A 15,137-nucleotide genomic window follows, 5' to 3' on the forward strand; every position below is an offset into this window, starting at 1 on the left:
TGCAGGGACCTGCTCCTTCTGCACGTGACGAGGGGACCCCGACAGCTCTGGCCGTGTTAACAAAAGGCCTCGGAGACCTCCAGCTGGACACGTCTTCCGCAAGATCGTCTGTTTTGATGCTTCAGTTTTTAAGAAAAAACAGCACAATTTGAGACCCATTTCTCGAGACGGCTCTTTTCCCATACGGATTTTCCAGGATGTAAAGATGAAGCTACATAGTCCATGATGCTTTGTTTCCCAGATTTGGGTGTTTTGACTGTATTGACTTTAGGAAGACGTGGGGCTGCCGCTCCCCAGGCAGCTGATCTGTGAGCAGCATTCTCTGGTTTTCAGGGTTTGTGGCCAGAAGCTGCCGGGGCCGGGATCCTGGGTGTCCCGCCAGGAGGCTCAGCGTGGCCGTGGTTCACCTCCTCCCAGAGAGGCTGGATGTGTGCACACTGGTCGGTCTGTCCCTCATGCACTCGCTCATTCATTCCTCATTCAGCGATCAGCTCCTGAGAGCTGCTGGGCCCTGGTGCTTTGCTGCACTTTGGGGGTGCTGCGGTGCAGCCCCCGCCCAGCCGTGGGAGCTCGTGGTCTAGCGAGGGAGGCAGGTGTGTTGTCCGTGCGCCCAGTGATGAGTGCAGCCACCTCTGTCTGCAGGCTTCCTCTGAAGCCCGGGTGCACCACCCGCAGTGTGCAAAGCCGAGCTGTTTCAGAAGTCAGGGTAGACTGCGAGGTCTGTCAGAAACGGCTTGGGGCCCGGCGACCACGTGGGCTTTGCCTCATTCACTCGGCTGGCACTCACTGGGGGCTGACTGGGTGTTAGCTCTGCTCTGGGCTTGCACACACAGCAGGGACCACACTCCACGGAACCCACATTCTGAGAAGCAGCCTGTGAGGCTGGTTCTGAGCATGCTTCCTACCCTGCTGGGCCCACACCGGAGCCCTGGCTCTGCTGTCCTCCGTGGGTGCCTGGGGTCAGCATTTCCATCCAGCACTGGGGCCGGCTGGATCCGGGTGATCAGCTGAGGGTGCCCAGAGGGCATGATGGCTGCTGGGCGCCCAGTGCAAGCAGCAGGAGCGTGGGGGCAGGGCTGCTGGCGTGGCCAGGGACCCTGTCTCAGGTCCCAAGCGGCCCACTCCTCACCCAGGGTTCCCTGCAGGATGGAGACCAGGTCCGGGCCCAGCAGGGCTGTGTCTGCTCCCTTTCAGAGGCCTCACACTGAGAGGACAGTCCCCTAGACCCACCTCACCTGCCTGCCCCCCAGAGTGGCCATCTCCACTTCTCTTTCAGGTTGACGGCAAAAGCCGTGGCCGTGTTGCTGCCCATCCTGGGAACCTCGTGGATCTTTGGTGTGCTTGCTGTCGACAGCCAGGCCTTGGCCTTCCAGTACATATTTGCCATCCTCAACTCCTTACAGGTGAGCGCCGTGGGACTGCCAGGCAGACTGTCAGCTTACGAGCGGGTGTGTGTGGAGCAGGTTGCCACCCGGGCAGGACAGAGACCCCCCTCTCTGTTCTTGCCGCACGGGCATGCCTGAGGTCCGAAGACAGGTGCTGACGGGGCACGCACCAGCGTCTCTGCCCACGGGGCCTGCAGGGCCACCCCCCTGTTTGCAGCTGGGCTGCCTCATCATGCCGGCCGGTACCGGCGGGAGGCACCCTTGGGCCTGAAAGGGAAGACAGTTGCATGTGTGCAGCTCTGCAAAGGGAGCCGAGCGCAGAGGGATGCTGATGGTGTGCTCCTCAGGTCTGGGTCATGGAGGGGCAGGGAAGGGGCAGCAGCCTGGAAACCAGAGACTTGGGGTGCTCAGAGCCTGCATCCCCAAACCCACACGCCCCCAAGAAAGGGTGGAAGTGAGTGCCTACCACCACCCGCAGCCACACAGCTGAGCCTATGGCTGAACCCTGGTGAGCGTGAGCACGGCCCACCCACGCAGCCCTTGCTGCGGTCTGGGTCCCGACCAGACTGCATCTTACGGAAGTGTGTCGGGCTTCCAACTTGTAATCAGCTGCACGCGTTGTTTTGCTGGTGGTTTACAGAAAAATGTGATCCGTTGTCCTGGCCACAGCCCTTGCACACCTGGGTCCCGGGGTACCTCACTTACCTTCTCTGCGTTCCAGTTCTTCCTCCATACAATGGGAACAATAACTGGACCCACGACTGGGGCAGATTCAGCAGTAACTGAGATAAATCACGGGAGATGTTGCCTAGCACTGGACGCACCGAAGCTGTCTGCAGAGTTCTGGGGACCTCTTCATTCTCATGCCCATTTCATTGTTGTTATCATGCTGTCTGAGATGAGGACACCAAGGCTCAGTTTAGTTGACTGTCTGACGTCCTCTCCTTGGTCCATCCCCTGCGTTTTCCTCATTCCTGGGTCTGTCCTGTCTGGGAATCCGCCTGTCTTTGTACCTTTGCCCAAACACCATAGTAGGTCACAGTGGTGCCTGCCCCTAGGCTAGATTTCACCGTGGGATCAAGGACCCCCTCCATTCTCAGGGGCTCCAGACCATAGGATTGTCCCCCAGCTCGCCTGCAGGCTTCCCAGGAGTGAGTCACACCAGTGCCACTCCCAAACCCACGTGGCCTTGGGAGGGAGCCTCGGAAAGTGCCGTGACAAAATGCGAGGCCTAATCCTGTGTTCTCTTCCTCCCCAGGGGTTTTTCATCTTCCTTTTCCATTGTCTCCTGAATTCAGAGGTACGTCTCTTCTACTTCCTGAAAACGTGAGGCGGTGTTTTCATTTCTGAAAGGGCACAGGGCGCAGGAACAGTCTTGCCCATCGGGCTGGTGTCTGGGAGCATAAACCTGAATAGGCTTTGGTAGTGGTGACAGGTTGTGTGCAGTGGGGGTGCTTTCTGTCAGCCCTTCTCTTGCATCCTGGTCGCTGAGCAACATCCAGGAGCCCCTTCCTGGCATCTCACAGGCCCTGCTGGCTCTCTGGAGGACAGGGGCAATGGAGACGGTGGGGGGCAGCTGACCTGCAGAATCTAGACCTGCTTGCTTGCTGTCTGGCACATTAGGGAGAGATGTCCTTCCAGCAGTCCTCCCCAAAGGCATGAAGAAGCTGTCTGGGGCGTAAGAAGGAGGTCTCCTGACTATAGGGTTTAGGGGGGACTGTGTCACATGCCCTCCACGGGCACTGGGCAGCTGGAGTGGGCTCATTCTCAAGTGCAGTCTGGGCATTGACCTGCCATGCACTTGGCCATGGGGAGGGTGGAGGCTGCTCCGTTCCCCGTTCCCCGAGACCCATACTTACGCTTACATCGTGGGCTTGACATCTGAGACCCCACCAGGCTTGGTCATGGGGAGCTACCTCTGGAGTGGTGAGTGGGAACAGACGGAGAGGTACCACCCATCTGTGCTGTTTCTGCGGAGGGTCTGTTCGTACAGGGATATAGGTCAGGCAGGAGGGAAGGGATGCTGCGGGCGGGGGGCGGGGAGCAGGGTGAGTCGCTGAAGATGATGGTGACCAGTGGCGGAGGGGTCACATGATTGTCAAGCCAGGGAGCAGCCGAGCAGGGCCCAAAACTATGGTCCACAAGATGGGAAGGGGACGTGGCTTTGAGCCATGCATGGCCCACCCCATGTTTGCATTTGTTCACTTTCTTCTCCATTGTTTATGCTGCTGGTCACACTCTGCCCCCTCCACCATTCCTTGTTGAGCATGTCCGGTGCCCTGTCCAGAACTGGCATGAGGCCAGCAGGGACCACACCAGATCCAGCTTTCTCCCTCCACAGGCCCTGGTACGGTGGTGGGGACAGAGTCTGCATCTGCCGAATGAGGCAGTGAGTCTGGATATGATGCTTCCATATCCTGCCCATACCCTGCAGCTGGTATTCTGGGACTTTATTTCGGCACAAAACCTAGGGTCCTTTGAGAACAACTTCTCATTGTTGCTGTTTCCACCACTGAAATTGCTTCTAACCAGCCCTCTGTTCTGCCTTCAAAGGTGAGGGCTGCCTTCAAACATAAAACCAAGGTCTGGACCCTCACGAGTAGCTCCACCCGCAACACTAACGCGAAGCCCTTCAGCTCCGATGTCGTGAGTGCCCTGTGGTGTCTTGTCTGCATCCGCTGCTCTCGCTTCGATCCTGCCCTGCATGCCTGCACCCTTAGCCTCATGGGCCCGCAGGCTCTTGTCTTCTGTCCTTGTCACCTGGAAAGCCAGAGTGGCTTCCAGCTTTGCTGAGGTGCACCAGGCCTCTGCCCTCCTGGGCCTCCTAAACCCAGAGCGCCCAGTGCGCCTCTCCTTGCTTCCCTGAGCCTGACCTTGGCAGGCAGCTAGCTGCCCCGCTCAGGCTTGTGGTCGTGAGGCTCAGGTGTTCGTGGTTCCTGCCCAGCCCTTTCACGGTTGACGTGGCCGGCAGACGGCCTGTGCTCTGTGGTGACGTTATGCCCACGGCAGGGTCCTCTGTCCTGTGGTTTCCCATGACCTCCTGCCCACTTCCCAGGGGCACGACTTCCGTGTTGACTTAGGAGGATGGAAGGATCAGTTGACCAGGAGACAGACCCTGGGCATGTTGCTGGTGCCCCGGGGAGGCATGAACGTCACCAGGCACAGCCCGGCCTTCAGGGAGCTCCTCCCCTGCAGGGGTCTCTTCCCTCTGCAGACACCCGAGAACGGGGGTCTTGGTGCTCAGGGATCTCGACAAGCCTGTCCTCTCCACACCGGGCTTGGTTCACCCTCCTGCAGGAAGTGCAGACACAAGCAGGACCCCCAGGTGCCTGGGCCAGATGATGCGTGTTCTCATGGCGCCGCTGCCTCTTGCATGAGCCCAGGGCCTGGCTCAGGGGTCCTCCCCTCAGGAGGAACTTCCCGGGCAGTGCGGAGTAACGGCACCGAGCCACGGCCACCACCCGCATGTTCTGTTCACTGATGCGCGTGTGGCTCTCTCGCGCCTCCCACGGGCGGGTACCCCGTGGGAGCCAGGATCTGGTGAGCACTGTTCGCTCCTGTGACCCCAGAGCCTGCAGCAGGGGCGGGCTGAGCGCGGTGAGTGCACGGGGGTGAGTGCTCGGACGGGCAGCGGGGCTCGAGTGAACGCGTGCAGGAACGCGTGCACGCAGCAGCTCGCGGAAGTGACGGGGGAGGGCGCCAGTGCAGAGACGGGGAGCAGGGCGTCCCTGCTGGGGTGGAGGGGAGCCTCACGCAGCTTTCTGGCCCAGCGCTTCCGCACCCCCTGGGGCCTGGTTTCCCATCTTGGGACCGAGTCTTCACAGCTCACTCCTCTGTGATTTGCAGATGAATGGGACCCGGCCAGGCACCGTGTCCACCAAGCTCAGCCCCTGGGACAAGAGCAGCCATTCTGCCCACCGCGTGGACCTGTCCACCGTGTGAGCAGGGAGGCCACTGACTGGCCATCTTGCTGCTCAGAACACACCCCGCAAACTAAACACAAGAAACACTCTGCCTTCACCGTGGGACCCTCTCCTTGTTGCTGTCTGGATGTGGGGATCCTGGCCCCCGTGACAGGCTTCCTCACCTCTGACCCTCCCGTGTGACAGAGCCCACTGCTGGGCCCGAAGCCTGATGCACGGTCGTGGGCGGCCCTCCCGGCTCTGGTCCTCCCGTGGCCAAGTGACTGTCCCCCGGGGCACCCGCCATGGGCATACAGGACCCTGGGGCTGCAGTGCGAGGAGGGCAAGTTAGCCTGGGCGCCGTGATGGGGACTTGGGACCAGAGGGCCAGGTCCTGTGGGGGAGGTGAGGGCCCCCAGGGGCCCCTGAGGGTCAGGCGGAGGCAGACGGGTGTGTGAGGAGGTGAAGAATGTCCTCAACCTGCTGAATCAGCCGTCACAAGCTCTGAGAAGAGGGGCCCTGTGCAGGCTGGTGCCCCGCAGGCCACGCTTGCCTTCCAGTGCGGGGGCTTTGGGCTGTGGGCGCTGACTGCTCAGGCCTGGCCGCAGGTGAATGCCCCTTCTGGGGGAGGAGCGGGGTGGGCCCGCTGCGGGGAGAGCTCCCAGCCCCCCCCTCCGAGTGCTCTCTCCACACTCACGGTCCACCTCGTCCCGGCCCCGCTGCGAGCACCTGAGCCCTCCCTCGTCCCGGCGGCCCCACAGGGGTTTCCCATGGCCTCACTTCCCCAGAGCTTCCTGTTGGTCACCTGCAGACGCTTTCTGCGTCTCACGGGCAGATGCCCGTGGAGGGGAGTGAGCGCGTTCCGTGTGGCCGCAGAGGCCGACTGCCGCCGGCAGGGCTGCTTGCCCCACGGGCCTGGGGAGGGTGACCTGACGGCTGTGTCTTCCAGTTGCTGTTGGTTTGTGAGCTGGGGCTGGGTGCCCTAGGAAATGGGGTGGCCGTTACCGCTGTGTGTGTGGGCAGGGTCCTTGGGACGCCAGGGCCTGTGACCTTAGAAGCTCCCCCAGTGCCATTGACTATGGGGACACAGGCTGGGAGAGCTCAGACCGGGGCGTCCGCGGTGACGGTGTGTGTGAGCATGTGGCTCAGACGGTCAGACCTGTGGCCGATACTGGAGAATCTTCTGTAAGCTGTGACCGCGGTGGCACCAAGCCCTGCTCGCCCCACACGCCCGCCCGTTCTCGGGGGGCCTTCCCTCCGTGGTTCTGCGTGCCTTCCCCCTCCTGCTCAGGTGCCACCCCGATCACTCACTCACCCACAGGCATGTCCTGCACGGGGAGGGGTCTGACCGAGAGCCACGTGTGGATCGCGGTGCGTCTTTGTTCTTGCCTCCCCGCGAGGCCCCGGGGCCGGGCGGGGGGCTGGAGTGCTGCCGAGACCCCGTGTGTGTAGTGAAAAGCCCGAGTGTGCCCAGCGCCTGCCCAGGCTTCCTTGTGATTCCAGAAACCAGACCACTTGTAACTGGGCGTTGGATCCTCGTCATGCCCGCAAGCACCTAGAAGTGAGAACACTGTATTCCTGAGATCTACGCTTGGAGTTTCGTCTCTTTCGTCTCTGGTGAAGCAAATCGAGTAAGAACTGTCTTTCCTTTAGGAAATTCTGTGTTTTACGCTCAGCATATTCACTCTACATAGCTAATATATCAAGGGGAGTAATGAGCAAACTTTTTATTTCTAATGAAGGAAAGCAGTGCACTTTATTTATAGGTTATAGACTTTGGCTTCTGCAGTGCTTTGTTATCTACACATAATTTGGCCAAAGATGATAAATAGGAAAGAATCGTGTGTTTAGAGTAGTTCACAGCACAGGAAAAATGATGAATGCCACTAAGTAGTGAAAACATGTTGTGATTTTTTATGAAATAAACTCTCAATGTCCTTAAGATGAAGTGTGGTCCTAAAGTTTTTCGCTTATAGGAGGTGAGCGGGATGGAGTCTCAAGACAAAAATCTGTGGAGAAACGCACATGGGTGACATCCCGCCCTGGGATTCAGACATTTATTCAGCTCCTACTGTGTATCCAGCACATCCTAGCTCTGGGGACACCGTGGTGGACAACAGCCCGGCTCTCGGGAGCCTCCCTCCCCCGGGCAGGGCGGCAGGGGGCGAGCACCAGCCCCTGGGCCTGGGGAGGGACGATGGGGAGAGGGTCTGCTCAGGCCTGTGTCCCCCTGCGTAGGTGTGTGGTGTGCGGGAACCTCCGTCGGCCCCAGCCGCCCGGCCCTGCGCACGGCTCTCCCACATGGCTCTTGCGTCCCTGCAAACAGGCGGACGCGCCTTCCTGGTCCTCATCATGTGCCCCCTGCCGCCGCCTGCATGCAGACTTCTGCTCTTCTCAACCACCTTCCGAGTTGCTACGTGTTGTTCGTAATTCTCCTTGTAGCGGATGTGCGTAAAACATCCAGTTTTGCCAAGCCCGTGAATTATCTTACGAGGAGGTGATTTCCACGCTTGTGTGTTACATACAGCCCGTACATGTTTTCTCGGTCCACCTGTTACGTTACTGTTCTGATGTATTTTGTATCCACATGTACAAGGCAGCGGGATCGATAGACACTGATGTCTTTGATGTCGTTCTGCTTATGACTTTTTTCCCCATGTTATTTTCCAGGTTAAAAGTTCAAATTGGTTTTCTGCATCGAAAAGGAAGTAATCCCAGGGCTCCTGAAACATTTTGCCCGTCGTTTACCAACGGTTGTGGGGTCGGTGCTCACTGCCCCTGAGAAATGACGGGTATTTTACCAGCAGGGAGTGTTTGCTGTCCGTATTCCTGGTGTCAGCTTAGTATGTGTGAACCGGCCCATCTGCGTCTCTGATCCCTGCGGGGCTGCACGGGTCTCCTGTGCCTCCGCCTCCTTTCCTTTCTCTCAGAAGGGGGCTGGCAATTCTGGATGTCCAGGGGGATAAAATGTGTCCTTCCGGTGGGCTCTCACCTGCGCGCCCAGAGCGCCTCTCGATTCCGTGCTCCTGTGGTTGGTGTGGAGTGTGTGTGGACACGTCCCCGAGCCGCAGCAGGATGGCCGTGGGTCAGAGGCCTCCTGCTCTCAGACTGACCGCACAGCCCGCGCTTACGGCCCGCGAAAATGCCTCAGCACTGTTCCGGGCGTTCCGTCCGTCCGCCTGCAGTGCGGTTCCTGCTCGCTCCTCCTGCTACGTGGGGGAGGCAGGTGCAGACAGGTGGGGTGCTTGGGTGGGTGGCTCCACAGTGGGTCACATGGCCACCTGGAGGGGCCCTGATGCCTCCCAGTCCCCGCCTCCTCCAGCCGGAGGCCCCCCCCCCCAGCTTTGCAGCTCCTGCACACCTTGCCGTCCACACACATGCGTCCTCATCTTCCTGGGGGCAAATAGGCCTTTACACGTTTAGGGAATTTGGCTATGAGGGCTGGGGCCGGGGGAGGTAGGCGTGCTCTCTTCACATCATGGGCCCAATTCCTACTTTTATTATTTTTTTAAGGATTTTATTTATTTGACAGAGACACAGTGAGAGAGGGAACACAAGCAGGGGGAGTGGGGGAGGGAGAAGCAGGCTTCCCACTGAGCAGGAAGCCCGACGTGGGGCTCGATCCCAGGACCCTGGGACCATGGCCCGAGCCGAAGGCAGACGCTTAACAACTGAGCCACCCAGGCGCCCCAATCCCTACTTTTAGATAAAGATTTAGTTCATTTATTTTTATTGGGAGGGAATCGATGCATAGCATTATCCTGGTTTAGGCGGACAACATGATGATCTGATGGTCGTGTACGTGGTGAAATGGTCCCCACACTGAGCACGTCCGTCACCAGACATGGTTGCAGGCGATGGGACACGGATTCAACGAGCGGCCACCATGCCGTCCGTTCTAGCCGGGACCTCCTTGTTTTAGAACTGAATGTTTGTACCTCTTGACCCCCTTCACCCTTGCCCTGCCCCTGCCCATCCCTGGCAGCCGCCGGTCTACTCTGCTTCCGCGGGTTGGGCCGGTTTCCATTCTCCATGTGAGTGAGGGACGCAGTGGTGTCCATCTCTGCACAGCGCCCATCCGGTCCTTCGGCGTTGTCCCAGACGGTCAGTATGCGCTGTGTGTCCACGCACCACACTTTCATTCTTTATTCATCTGCTGATGTGGATCCTGTGCAAGGCTGCAGGATTTGGGTGCCTTTTATTCTCTTCCTGCCTGACCCCCCAGCCAGGGCCCCCAGCTCCATGCTGGACGGGAGTGGGGACAGGCTCCCTGTCTCGCTCCTAACGTTTGAGACCAAGTTTTCACCCGTTCACTGTTGCGTGTGTTACCCGTGGGCTGGTCACATGAGCACTTTGTTCGGTCGAGGGTTCTTTTTAGTCGTGCTCATAGTGACTTTTGTGAAATGCTGCTTCTGCGTCTGTCCAGATGCTTGTTTGATTGTCCTCTTTCGTTCTGCTGATGCACGTGGCACGTGGTCTGCGTGTGTTGAACCATCGGGGCGGGAATCGCAGCGATCAGCATGGACGACTGTTCCAATGAGTCAGTTGGCCAGTGTTCCCTTGAGAATTTCTGCCTCTGCGTTCACCGGGGTAGCGACCTGCAGTTTTCTTTACTCTGCTGCCCTTATCTGGCTTTGCTGTCGGGAACACACAGGCCTGAAAGAAGCTTGGGAGGGGTCCCTCTTCAGTTTGTTGGGAGTTGGAGAAAGATGGGTGTTCATATTTTTATATATTTGTACACCCTCTTGGGACCCTGCAGAGCGCCGGCCCGGACGCGGGGGGTTTCTCTGAGGCCCACACAGGCCCCTGCTTTGTGCGCGTGCTCACCAGCCACCTTCCCATGGCCTGTTCGTGCTGCTCTGGGGGGCGCACGCAGGGAACTGGCTGTGGGCGGCAGAGTGGGGGGGCTCCGTGGGCCAGTTTGGGGACCATGGCCCAGCTTCCCGGTGGAGTCTGCAGCGTGCTTAGCAGCATCTGTGTCCTTCGGATGCGCTCCAAGAGCCGGGCAGCGTCCCCCCAGCTGCCGCCTGTCCCCCCCAAGGCCCGACCTCGGTGCTCGATCGGGAGGAGTGGGTGTCTGGCAGCGTCCACGCAGCTGGGGCGGGGCTCTCACTTCACCCCTGGGAGGAATCACGGGCCAGAGGTCTCCTGGTGCTGTGGGGAGGGACGTGGGTGCTGTGAGGCTGTCCCCTCGCCTTCCCGGCGGCCAAGTGCAGAGTCTGCTCCAGCCGTGAGCCAGGCGTGAGCCCCCGCCTCCTCGCCAGCTCCCCGATTCCACGAGAGCTGCCATCCGTGGAGGACTGTCTACCTCAAACTTAAATATACGGTCCTTCTACAGTTGAGTTCTGTATACTGTGGGAGGTTTAGGTGGAGACCCTCACGGCCTCCAGCAGCACCGCTGGTCCGTTGGGGGGCTGCCCCTTCACTGAGTTGTCTGTCCCTTTGTCCGCGGTCAGTTGACCCCGGGGTTTGTGAGGTTCCAGCCCTGGGACCTCCCCTCCGTCCGTTGATCTGTTTCTCTCTTCTCCTTCCGGCACCGCACTATCTTGACTGTCGTAGCTTTGTGGTCTTGAAATCGGGAGCCATGAGTCCCCACACGTGGCTTTTCTCCCTCAGTGTTGCGTTGGCTACTCCAGATACTTTGTCTTTCCGTGTTTTAGGCTCAGTTTGTCAGCATCTACAAAATCGCCTGCTGGGATACTGACTGGGATTGTGATGAATCTATAGATCAGTCCCGAACAATTGATTTTCTCACAGTATTGAATCTTTCAACACGTGAATATGGAGTATCTCTCCATTTAATTACATCTTTGGAATTGCTATAATTGCATCTTTAAATGTTTGGTAGAATTCAGACTGATTGGCTTTCAGATTCAACATATATTTTAACTAATTTTTTAAGTAATTTCTTAAGCACGAGGAATCTTTCCTCAGCTGTATTTGGCCTGCTGATGAACCTGTCAGAGGCATTCTTAATTTCCCTCAAAGAGTGTTTGATTTCCAGCGTTCTGTGTTGCTTCTTTCTCCGGGTTCCCATCCCTCTGCTTTCATTACCCATCTGTTCTCGCGCGTTGTCTACTTCTTCTGTTACAGCTCATAACATACTCATCACAGTTCTTTTAAATTCCCTGCCTGATGATTTCAACATCTGTGCACTGTGTGAGTCTGGTTCCGATGCTTTTTTCTTCCTTGACTTTTGGGACGCCTCGCAACCTTGTTGTTGCTCAAAGCTGACAGGTTTGAGGTGGGTGTCAGGGACCGAGGTAAGCGGGAGGCCCAGTGAGGGTTTGTGCTAATCTGGCCGGGAGCTGGGCTGTGTTCTCTGCTCCCCGTGGCTGCTGGTGCCCGAGGCTTCCGGTTCCCCGTGGTCCTTGTTCTTGTCTTCGCTCCTGACGGCGGACTCTCCCTGGGCCACTCCCCAGAGAGGCTGCACCATGCAGCTCTGTCAGCCGTGAGCCACGGGACCGCTTGCCGCGCTGCTGACACGCGGGGCAGGGAACTGCCGTGATCTCATGATAAATCCTCATCTTTTACCGGGTCTGTGTCTGGGGTGGAGACCCTCCCAAATGTTTCTCCAGTGAGCAGGCATTTTCCCCTTTTTGGGGACCCAGGAAGCCCAGGGGGCCTGGAAGGGATGCCCTCCCCTGGATAGGATAGAGCTCTGGCCTCGGGCCCGCCCTGCAGAGTAGGCAGTGATGAGGGCGTGGCGGGCGTAACCACGGCTCCTGGCGGCCCCCACGGTGCATCAGGGCTATGGGAAAGCGACCCCTTCATTGCTCTCTGGAGACTCGCGGGACCGAGGAGGAGAAGCCAGCGTGCAGGCTCCCGGCAGCAGCACCCGGGGATCTGGTCCTCTCTCCTCGGGACTTCAGTGCCACATTAACTCCCTTGAACTTGGACGTCACTGTGGAAAACAGGTGGCCGTGGGGGTGCACAGTCCCCAAATCATCCGAGGCTGAGTTGTCACCCTGGCAGAATGGAATCTGAAACAAATGGTCGGTTTCTTCACGTCTGCGTGTGGATGAGTCCCGGGTCCCTGACCGTGCGGTTGGAAGTTTTATTCTGTGGAAGAAGGAGCAGAAGTGGTGACTTAGTTCTCCACACACAGCAGTGTGGAGCCGGGGTCTCCACCAACCCTGCCCCCCATCTGCCTTCCTGAGAGAACCTTGAGTTTTCTGGGTGTCCCTCCCCCACGTGACTCAGGGGAGGGTGACCCCAGCCCCAGCTCAGGGGTCAGTCCTGATTGCTCTAAAGCAGGCTTTTTGGTCCCATTCTCCGTTCCAGGGCTTGGTTTACACACAGGCAGGGGAGGCCCCTCGGCCAGTGCCATTTGAGGGGACACTGGCCCCTGCCGAGGAACCGTGGAAACTGGCGTGGCCCAGGGGAGCTGGCCAGGCCACGGTGAACCCCCAGCGATCGCAGCTACAGGAGGATGGACGTTGGCGGGGTCCCTGATGGCAGATGGAGCTGCTTCTGGACCAGTCCTGGAGCCACGGCTGGGAGGGAAGTTTCCTCCTTCCCTTGGACCAGAGAGACCAGGAGGCCCTGGTGTCCCTGAATGGCCAGAGGGGCCCCGTGTGCCTGCTGCCTCTTGTTTGGGGCTGGGGGCTGGGGACAGGGGGCTGTGAGGGCCAGCTCTGGGGGGAAGCCACCTGCTGCTCCCCTGTCTCCCCGGCCGATGTGGGACTCTTCCTCCCCGCCGGCATCCTTACAGGAGAGTCAATCAAGAAGAATAATGGGCCTAATGGAGTCTGTCCAGATAAATGAGAGCATGGCCTGACCCTGCATGCTGGGTAGCCTGTTCACAGAATTGGGTATTCGGAGGCCTCCTCTGCTTCTATCAGGTTGGCAAGCTGTGTTTGTCACATTGCACACAGCTCGGTCCCTCTCTTCTCCCGGTTTCACAGATCTCCCGGGTTCTGAGAGATTGCTCCTCAGCGAGTCGACTGTCTCCTCTCCTGGTGGGTCCTCTGATGGACCCTGGGTGGGCTCTCTCCCTGTGGGGGCGGGGAGCACGGAGCGCCCTGGACGCTCCTGCCTGGCTGTGCCGGGAGAATTCCTGTGCCTTCCCAGCGCTCAGGCCAGGACGCGGGCTGCAGCTGCCGTGGTTTGTGGGAAGCCGTTCCGCAAGCTTGGGGTGGCCGGAGAAGGTGGGGAGCGTAGGGTCAGCTGCGGATGGCAGCCTGCCTGTCCCCCGCAGCTGGAATGTAGGGGTGAGTGCTGGAGCTCACGCAGCCCTTCTGGACATAAGGAATCCGATATTGTTGCGCCGAGAGACATGGGACGCGCAGCGGGCGACGGGGCCCGTCAGGGACGAAGCCTACGGCTGTAGCCTAAACACACGGGCAGCGCTGCCACGGACACGTGGTTTCCACGATGGAAACCTCCCAAACCTCCCGGAATTGGGGCAACACCCACAAGGCCTTGTCCTGTCTGCACGCGTCCTCAGGAGCCCCAGCGCAGGGGGCTGTGTGTCCGGAACGTCTGTAGCCCGGACTCCAGATGCCCCAGGGCCTCATGAGGTCGGCCTTGGAGGTCAGAGAACTGCCCGCTTACTGTCGGTCAGCGGCGGGGAGTTCGAGTCTCTTCGGACAAGCCCCCCGCGCTCTCCCAGAGATAATCTCATGAGACGCCTCACGTCAGCCCCACAGGACTTGGTGACAGGTTCCTCCTGGGATGAGACATCAGTGGCTGGTCTCCACCTGATGGATCCCCTGCATGGCAGTTCCTTCGTGTCAGCGCGCTGTGGACTCGCGGGCGCGCGCTTCGAACCCAGGATAGTTCTGTGCGCCCCGGGCACCGTCCGCTCCCCTGCACATGCGGGACCCGCCCCTGCTGAGAACCGCAGGGCTCCGGGGCGGGCACGGGGGGCCGAGGACCGCCGCGGGCAGCGGCAGGAGCGGGGAGGGCTGGCCAGTGGGTGCGGCCATGCGGGAGGCGGGGCAGAGCCGCTGGGGAGCGAAGGAAGTGGGGGACGTTGCATCTGATCCTGGGGAGGTCGCCGGCGGCCTGGGATGGGGCGCTGGGCTGCTTTGTCAAACACAGCCTTTCCTGGGGCAGAGACCAAACTGGAGGACCAGCGGCTGGGCAGGACTTGGCCCGGTCAGCGCTTCAGCGGCTCGGACGAGGGGCTGGTGCTCAGCAATGGAGAAGACTCGTGGGCAGTTCTGATTCCTGGATGTTCTCGTGGCTCAGGCAGCCCCGGGCCATCCCGTGTGGCAGCCGTGGCCAGTGCTGGGCACGTGGCCGGTGCTGGGCCGTGGACACCGCTTCAGGGGGCACCCTGCCACCAGCAGCACCCCGTCCCCGCCCTGTCCACTGTGCCCCATAACCACCTGCCCGAGGGGGTATCGAGAAGCCAACTTTGCATCCAGTCACTGAATGGACCTTTGGAAATTTGAGGCTGCTCCTGACCTTGAGAAGGTTTGAGCCCAGGTCAGAAGACGGGCCCGGCCAAGCAGTTCGGCAAATCACCGCACAACATCCCGAAGAAAACCGGAGTGGGAGACCTCGATCCACGTCCGTGGTGCGATGGCTGCAGAATGACGTCCCTGAGGAGGTCCACACCCGGCCCCAGGGTGCGGGACTGTGTCAGCTTATGGGGAAACCGCGCTCCAGTGATCGGGCGACCGGACAGATCTTGAGACGGGAAGGGTGGTCGGGATTACCTGTGTGGGTCCTTAAACTGGGAGGACCTTTCCCAGCTGGCCAGAGACCAGACGGGAGGACGAGGGCCGATGTGCAGTGTGAGAGGAGCTCGAAGTCGGAGCAGGGGGCCCTGAGCCAAGGCACTCACACGGCCCCTCAAGGGGGAAGGCCCTCGGCCGACAGCCCAAAGGAAACAGGGAAG

At 59.7% G+C, this 15,137-nt stretch overlaps 1 protein-coding gene across 1 annotated transcript in view; it reads left to right on the forward strand.

Annotated features, from left to right (window-relative positions):
• ADGRD1 (adhesion G protein-coupled receptor D1) overlaps positions 1–7,229 on the forward strand; it is an 83,442-nt gene extending 76,213 nt beyond the window's left edge. The window contains exons 20-23 of the mRNA XM_081800964.1: positions 1,225–1,403; positions 2,644–2,685; positions 3,939–4,031; positions 5,232–7,229. Coding sequence (XP_081657090.1) covers positions 1,225–1,403; positions 2,644–2,685; positions 3,939–4,031; positions 5,232–5,327 — 410 coding nt within the window. The 3' untranslated portion in view covers positions 5,328–7,229. The remainder of the gene's footprint in view (positions 1–1,224; positions 1,404–2,643; positions 2,686–3,938; positions 4,032–5,231) is intronic.
• The last annotated feature ends 7,908 nt before the right edge of the window (positions 7,230–15,137 follow it).

Source organism: Leptonychotes weddellii, chromosome 13 (assembly GCF_054177405.1).
Source record: "Leptonychotes weddellii isolate Sample4059 chromosome 13, ASM5417740v2, whole genome shotgun sequence".
In the NCBI taxonomy this organism is placed as follows: domain Eukaryota; kingdom Metazoa; phylum Chordata; class Mammalia; order Carnivora; family Phocidae; genus Leptonychotes; species Leptonychotes weddellii.